Source organism: Microchirus variegatus (genome assembly GCF_963457635.1).
Source record: "Microchirus variegatus genome assembly, chromosome: 11".
NCBI classification, from domain to species: Eukaryota; Metazoa; Chordata; class Actinopteri; order Pleuronectiformes; family Soleidae; genus Microchirus; species Microchirus variegatus.
Genome location: NC_139812.1, coordinates 4,404,846 through 4,413,223, shown reverse-complemented (window position 1 = coordinate 4,413,223; position 8,378 = coordinate 4,404,846). Strand labels below are relative to the sequence as shown.

Genomic DNA, 8,378 nt, shown 5'->3' with positions numbered 1-8,378 from the left:
GGGGGGCTGCATGTGCCCTGGGCCGCCAGTTTGAGACCCCTGATTTAGAGTGACCAATTGACCTAATCCCCAAATCTGCATGTTTTTGGACTGTGGGAGGAAACTGGAGATAACCCACGTGCACATGGGGAGAACATGCAAACTCCATGCAGAAAGGTCTTCTTGCCTACAAAGGCAAGAGTGCTAACCACTACACAAGTAAAGGTCCAATGTACTAAAATTATTAATGTTCTCTTCTGGTTGTAGAATAGTTTTACTGGGGCCAGTGTTTCGTGAGATTCTTTGAAAATCGATGACTTTTTAGTTTCAGAAAAAAGCAGTAAAGTAGCAGACCTAGGTACAGGTGTATCATCTTAGGTCATTGTATCTGCAGTTCACCGCTGAGCAACATGGGGGCGCTTGAGTCACACTTTCTGCAATAATAGTCAATCAGTCAGCCACATGAACTGGAAGCTGGAAAAAAAGGCTCTTCTGAAGAACAGGCTTCAGCTATAGTTACCCAAACTACTGCCCATGAGGTGATGCATAAGCCTGAGGCAGACTCACCTATCACATCAGCAGTTAAACATGTGAGAAAAAAAATCCTGTTAATTCTGCCTGAATGCAGTTGTTTGGTATTATTTGTGAAGTTTTTTAGGTGGATTTGTTTTCAATAGCATCCATACAATGAATATGTGATTTATTTATCAGATTTGTCTGGTTTACCCATTCAAAAATAATACTAGGTGTTACAAAACAGTAAAAAAAAAAAAACAACATTAAATTATGAAAAATCATGTGTCATGATTTATATTATCTCTTTACAAAGTGGGTCACCAAGTTAAGAGTTTAGGAAACGCTGATCTATCTAGATTACCATGTTGGGCTATTTTAGTTCTTTCACACCAGCATATATATATATATATATATATATATATATATGTATGTCTATGTATATGTATATGTATATGTATATGTATATGTATATATATGTATATATATATTATGAGTTCACCAACTGGGCTGGTAGTACTTGAGACAGGAGAAACAGAGGTTAAGAGAAAGGCAACACAGGAAGGACTGATGCATTTCTAATTTCTCAGTTTTTTTTATTGCATTTTATAATTAAATGTCACAGTACATTAACAAAGAAAAGATTCTCTTATTTCCATTCAAGATGTGTATTTTGTTGCTGTAATCACAAACTTCCGTTTTTGACAGCAGCTTAAAATGCAGTTCTTAATTTGTAACTTGGACAACATAAAGCAACTCTGTCTCTTTCAAGTATTTTGTTTATTGACTCAGTGGTTCATGAATTCAGAGAGAGAGAGAGAGAGAGAGAGAGAGATTGCCTAGGCCTTGACATGATATGAAAAACATACACATATTCAGAGGCTATGTGTAAAATTTAGAGTCTGAATGAGGCCAAAGCGTAAGCGGGTGGAGCTGTTTCAGAACAAGATTGTGGCCATTAATATGAATCTAATAGGACAATGACAGTTATGCCGTTCTGTCCTCCACATGACACTCGCTGAGACGGATGTTTCAGTCAAACATAATTTAACAAGTAAACCCAAAAACTGGAAGTGTTCATAAGCTGCGTGAAATACTTTAACTGGGTTGAACCGTGAGCTGCCTCGTCTCCTATCACAGACGTGTGTGATAATTTCGGTCAGAGTTGAACAACAGCTTTTTTCCTCTGTTGACGCTGGACGGTCTCCATGGCAACCGTGGCCTCGTAAAGGGGAACTGCCTCCTCAGGCTGAGGTCTGGAGACACAGATTGAAACCAGACAAACAGATTGGATTTGATTAGGTTTGATTAAGAGTGTGTGCATCTACAGAGACAATGAAAGGGGGATGTAAACCCTTACTGTGCTCACAGTTTTGGTAAAAGAGGTGTTAAATAGTCAAAAATACAAAACATAAAATGTAGATTTTACTCTTTAGTTAAAATCTTCTTCTATATTTAAAGCTACACAAAGCAACTTCTGAAATCAATGGCAAAACGTGAGGACCCATGAAAACACAAATTCCCAGAAATCATTGTTGAAAATAACTGGGCTTGAGTTACCGGAGTACTCCAGTTGACATCTTTTCCACAACGTCCTTCAGAATGTCTGTGAAAAGGTTGTTAAAGACCGTAAAGCAGAACTATTCAGGATTTTGGCCATAATTTAACAGCTTCGGCGTCATTGTGATGATTAAATGGTTTGGATGTTTACGGCGGTGATGTAAAAATAAAGGCAAAAAAGCGACCAGACATGCAAAGTTGCGCTTTAAAGAAGAAGGTGTGGCTTGTTTTCAATATCACACTGTGAGCACAGAGAGGATACGGAGGTATCTTCCCTGCTGAGCTGATGATGCTGTCCAGACTTCAGGGTTAAGGAATGACACGGAGGCTGATTTTAAGTGCAGTAATCTGCAGTCTGGAGGATCCAGCTGTGAAACATAAAGAGACACATAAACACAATAAAACTGCTGCTGGTAGAGAAGAGACACGCCTTCATTATTGATATGAACTTTTGATCTTTGACAAACACACAGTGGCTAGCACTGGTTAGGTTAGGATTCATGTCCTGGTCCAGATCTTTCTGCATGGAGTTTGCAGACTCCCTGTGTGTGTGTGTAGGTTTTCTCCCGGTTCTCCAGTTTCCTCCCACATGTCTCTAAATTGCTGTTGGCCCATAACTGATTTATCATAATGTCTGTGTAGTTTTAATCTCGGCCTGATAATCTGACAATCCAAAACTGATCTGAAATGAACCTTTGAATTGATCTGAAAATGATGCACAGACCTTCAAAATACTTTCCACATATTGAAAAATTATGTAATTTGAGGTCTGAGTCTCACTCACCTGCAGGTCTTGGTGGGATGTGACCCAGTGTCCACCAACTCCCAGGACACTGATGATGTCATGTTTGTGTGGGAGGAATTTCATCTCCTCCGTTTTTTTTTCTTCAAGCAGACGAACTACACAAACACACAATGAAATGCTGAAGGGTCATAAGTCAGGAGTCAGTGTGACTTATTTGCCAATGAATAAACTGAGGTTTTACCTCCAGAGTCTATAACTATGTCCACTCCCAGTCCTCCTGTCTCCTCCATCACCTGTGGCAGCAGGTCTGATGAGCCGGTGTCATAGACCGGAATAACTCTGACTGCAAAAACAATAACAGAGCCACAGGATAATCATGAGTGACTGTAATTGACAAATTTGAAAATGAAAATTCTCACACAAAGCTTTCAAATGTTGATGCTCACCACCAGGTGGCAGCCGTTTTACAATTCTATTTCCATACCTTTACAGGATGGCTCGGTAACACTTATTCATGAACAACCTTGATTATCTCCTGATACTAATATATACTATTTTACACCTTTTATACTAAAAAGCTATTAACAACACATTTGTACTGATGCATTAACCATCTGATCTGGCCATTCAAGTGACACAATTATTCAACTAACAAATATTCTGCTCCCAAAAAGAAGAAATAAACATCCCACAACATGACTCAACTAAAATGTAGTTGCTGATATGTCTTTAAATTTTTTACAGCCTGTGTTATGAATAAATCACATTGGTTTTGCTTAATCAGGTCAACTTTCTGAACAAAGCTACATTTTTTTTTACGTTTTTGTTTACATATACGGGTATTTTTCACATCATATGATGCAAAATTATTTTATATTTCTTGCAATAGACAAATTCTGAAGATTTTGCATGTGCCAATTCATGACTAATTGTTTACATATATATATATATATATATATATATATATATATATATATATATATATAACAAGTGAATGAAATGGCTTCGACTAGAAGAGCTTGCAAAAATAAGCCTGACGTATTCTGCTTCATCTAAAAAACTTTTTTGCATGAGAAATATTAACGAAAATCAACTGATAATGTCACAAAAATGTTATCAATTTAGTCAGATCGGGTTTTTCTAAATCAAATTAGCATAAAAACCTGACCTGATTGAGAAAAATGGATTTTAATTTTTGGACGGTGGTGCAAAATGGTCCTAATTCAGTTGAAAAGACTTACAATTTTTCTTGTAATCTTTCTCAAGCTACTTAAAATAAACACTGCAAAAAATGTGTAAAAAAAAAAAAAAGTCTACAAAAACAAACATAAAAGCAGCCTGGTCTCACACATTTACTTGATGTGTAATTTAATATCATATACCAACAATTACACTGTTAAACAATCCCTCTAGGTGTTCAAAATCCAGCAAAAAGCAAGTAAAGATGAAAGATGGAAAGAAAAGATCTCACCAACTAAAGGATCCTGAACACCTGAGGAGAGTTTGAAGGTGAAGCGACGGAAAGGAGAAGAAAAAGGATGCAGAGATAAAACAAAGGTTGAAGTTGAAGCAGGAAAACACTTGACAGACATTTTGTGGAAAACTTGCTTAAAAGTCTGGGAAAGTGTTGTGCAGATATTGCTACAGACCTACACTGGGCCGCAGCTGCTCCAGGAATGTGTGTTTCTGTGGAGAGTGGGATGTTGTCAGGACCCTGACGCCATGGTAACAGGCCAGCTGGATGCACATCAGGCCAAAAGACTAAGGATGGAGAGGAGAGACGGGCTCATTATGACTGCATGTGGACCAGAATTCAGGCAGCGCTAAAGATCCTATATTATTTATTTATATAGACAGAAATAACAGTAATGAGGAGAGAAATAGCTAATACTGGTCTGCTGGATGATTCTGCAATATACATAAAAAGGTAATATATATATATATATATATATACGTATAACTAAGTATAACTCAGTCAGTATCAATAAATCAGTTGATTATTAGGGGTTTGTTCAATAAAATGTATTACAGGCCCAAGGCATAATCAAGCAAAGCAGCTGCTTGGAGCCCCTTACAGAGTGTGGACAAAAAAACATGTTGCCATATAAAGGAGATTATCTATTTATAGATTTAGATAATAAGATACCTAAATAGTGTTTATTTCCAGTTATTTGGTTACATTCTGTGCACATTTGCACATCTGTTCTAGTTTTAAAAACATAAGCCATTAAACTGGTTTATTTGTTTACAGCAAAGACTTGGCTCAGCAAAGGCACTGCTCAACAATTTAGTACTCAATCAATAATTGGTTATAAATTGTCGCAGCCCTGATGACATCTGATTCTTTTTTCTTTTCTTTTTTTTCCACATACGCTGGCTCCATCCATTACGAGGAGTGTGTGTCCGGCTGCCATGTGCGCTTGCGTGTGCAGAGCGGTGTATGCACACAGACCATCGCGCAGAGCTGCAGCTACACACACTGAGCTGAGCTTCTCTGGCTTCTGGACTGAAAGATACAAACAGAGAAACACAGGACGTGACATCACATAAAAATGTGTTTTCATAATCATTGTCTATGGCTTTAAGTAGAAGACAAAAGTTGGTGATCTGCATAGTTTCGCTGCTTTTCGACTCCCACCACAGCTTTATTTGTGCTTTTGGAGAATGTGAGGTACAGAAAATAGGTGGGCAAGGAGAAGCCACTTCAGAAAAACTACAGAGAAGAACTTTTAACTTTTTAAACTTTTTTTGCGAGCACAGTAAGCACAGTATTGCACAGACAATCCAGGAGAGTTCTCTGAAGTGGAAGCTGCAAGATGAAAATAGAAATAAGTGTCGTGTCTGATTTGATAGAAAAGGCAAGCACTTCATCCAGCTAGCGTGTGCGTGTACAGTGTGTTACCCAGGTAGTGTTCCTCAATGTCAATGACATCACAGAGCCCAGAGCAGGATGAGTCCAGAGGAAGGATACCTACAGAGACGGTAAGGTAGAGGTAAAGCATGATAATCAACTACACCAACACATACAGTATGTTATGACGTTAAAGGCATAGTTCGGGTATTTTGAAGTGTGGTTCTGAAGTGCGGGCACACCTAATATAATCTATTCTTGTTTTAGTCGATGATATACAGTATTAACTATATTTTTGGCATTTGTCTCACTGTTGGACAACTTTTCCAAATGGAAGTTTATAAACTCACTTTCCCAAACCATCTCCGTCATATCTCACAGGGACACAGAAGCTTCAAGAGCCTCATTTGGTAAGTTTGTGTCACACACACAGGCAAATTCCAACAAAATATTTCAGAGACCAAAGTCACAAAATGACACATTTGAACTTACTCATGGAAGCAACGGTCGATCCTGTGTGCCATAACATAAAACTATCATTTGTTTTTTTTTAATGACTTTGGAGTGGCAGTGTCCCATTTACAAAGCAATTGCAGACGTAGGTGTTGATTTTTTGAGATGATCCTTATGTTAAGTGGCACTAACATCTGTTTTTCATTGTGTCCCCAATGGCAGACTGTTGTGGGAGCCTCCATGTCTCACACAACACAAAATCATTAAAATCATATTTTAGATTGATAGATTAGTATTTTAGATATCAGAGCTGTGAATCGCTTAACATAGATTTGAGGCTGTAGTTTATTCAGTCATCACATACTAGTAAAAATGATCAAATCATGAGTCCTCAAATAAAAGACCCAGGCTCCACATGCACATCAATAACGGTCTTTCTTACCTACAACCTCATCATCCGGCTGAAAAAATGAGACTTTGTCACCTACTGCAGAAAGACAACAGACACACACACACATTATATTAAAAAAAACATCGCTGACTACACAATGTGTGGTAGCTCTGATCACATGTTTTTATGACCTTGCAGGACAATCCCAGCCACCTCTCTGCCAACAGGAATCAAATCTCTCTGGACCCCGATGTCAGCGAGCAACTAGAGATAAACAAAGATAAGTAATTAATTAATTCTAAGTTATTTAAATTCAAGCCAGAAACGATATAAATATGGTTCAAAAATTATTTTCATTTGTGTATCAGGGTTTGATAACAGATCACTGATATCAGATGCAAAGACCCACAGTCTTGGGTCTTTGGACTACTTAGGATCAAATATAAGGGGCTATGCAAAGGTATTTCAACAATATGGACATGTAGTAATGTTCTTTACACACATCTCATTTATGGTTTTTTGTTGAACATTAAACAATATTAATAACCACAACTAGACGTGTAATTACCATGTTTATCTTTTGAGCAGATGCAGATTAAAAAAAAACTAAGCTATTCATAAATATGTATTCATCATGGAGGATGGCGTAATAGTTTGGCGATTCCAAGAATGCTCTCTGTTTAAATCCCAGTTTGTCCCTGAAGCTTTTGTGTGATGTCTGTTTTTGCCTTCTTTGCCAAATGGTTCACCCCCACACGCCAACATTCCTCTGGGTTCTTTAAAGAGTTTACAATGTTAATGGTTCTTGTTTGTCTGTGTATGTTGACCCCTTCTTGACCCTGTGTCCAGATTGTACCCATCCTCTCACCCAGTGTCAGCTGTGATTGGCCCATGGATGGATGATCAATGTGTGGTCTTCTTCAATATGAATAATTGCTTGTATTTTTCTGGTTATTTTCTATTTTCTTCGGGTAACAGATATTTTATTCCAGGAATTTTATTACCTTGAGGTCCAGTGGGCTGAGTCCGCATGCCTTCACCTGAACTCTGACCTGATGGCTGCCTAACGCATCTGGAAGACTCTGGAGGGAAACAAATGGTCACACAGAGACACGGGGTTTCAGTGATTCAGGTTCACATCAGCTTCATGTGCAAATCGTTCAGTACTTTCCTCTCAACACTGAAACATCCTCTGTCTCACAAAGGCAGCACAGCATAGACTGCAATTCATAAAAATATCACAAAAATGACCTTTCAGATTGACTCATGCCTCTGACCAATAGCAGAAATCTACTCGATAATATAAAGGGGTCAAATTAATAGCTATTCGTATAGCTTCTGAATGTGACGGACTGGAATAAAAAAGCTAAAAAAGATCTAATCTACCTCTACTTTTTCCACACATTCACATCCATTCCGTTTCTTTTTTCTCCAATCTGCTGTTTTTAATATAAAGTCATGATGACTGGGGCTGTCGGCATGAAATAATGAAACACCTTAAAAAACTCACCGTTTCCTGGATGACAAACTTGGTCTCAGCGTTACTCACAGCAGCACGACAATATAAACCTTTCATTCTGTTACACCGGTAGAAACAGAACCAATCCGATAATCATGTTTATTTATTCCCTTGTAGAAGACGATGCTGCTGTTCAGGAACTGCTACACAACACAGATCAGCTGACCTTTTCTTCTTCGTTGCTTTCGATCTTTGGGAAATTGTATTAATATGGTGATTACACCGCCCTTTATTGGACACTGGGGGTTACTACAACCAAATATTTACTGCCGTGTGAGCGTTCCTAAAGACATTTACCTGTATAAAATAAGTGTGCAATGTAGGATGGCCTACAATATTTCTATTTGGAACATTTTCTATTTACCAA

At 38.0% G+C, this 8,378-nt stretch overlaps 1 protein-coding gene across 1 annotated transcript; it reads right to left on the bottom strand.

Annotated features, from left to right (window-relative positions):
• Nucleotides 1-1,148: 1,148 nt before the first annotated feature.
• cryzl1 (crystallin, zeta (quinone reductase)-like 1) lies at nt 1,149-8,150 on the bottom strand. Its single transcript, XM_083897223.1, has 13 exons — nt 8,003-8,150; nt 7,497-7,574; nt 6,684-6,756; nt 6,544-6,588; nt 5,700-5,768; nt 5,170-5,303; nt 4,447-4,558; nt 4,269-4,289; nt 3,039-3,140; nt 2,837-2,952; nt 2,315-2,420; nt 2,053-2,098; nt 1,149-1,748 (listed from the first exon to the last, which is right to left on the bottom strand). The coding sequence occupies exons 1-13, from the start codon at nt 8,066-8,068 to the stop codon at nt 1,652-1,654; spliced, it is 1,065 nt and encodes a 354-aa protein (XP_083753349.1). The 5' UTR covers nt 8,069-8,150; the 3' UTR covers nt 1,149-1,651.
• Between the last annotated feature and the right edge of the window lie 228 nt (nt 8,151-8,378).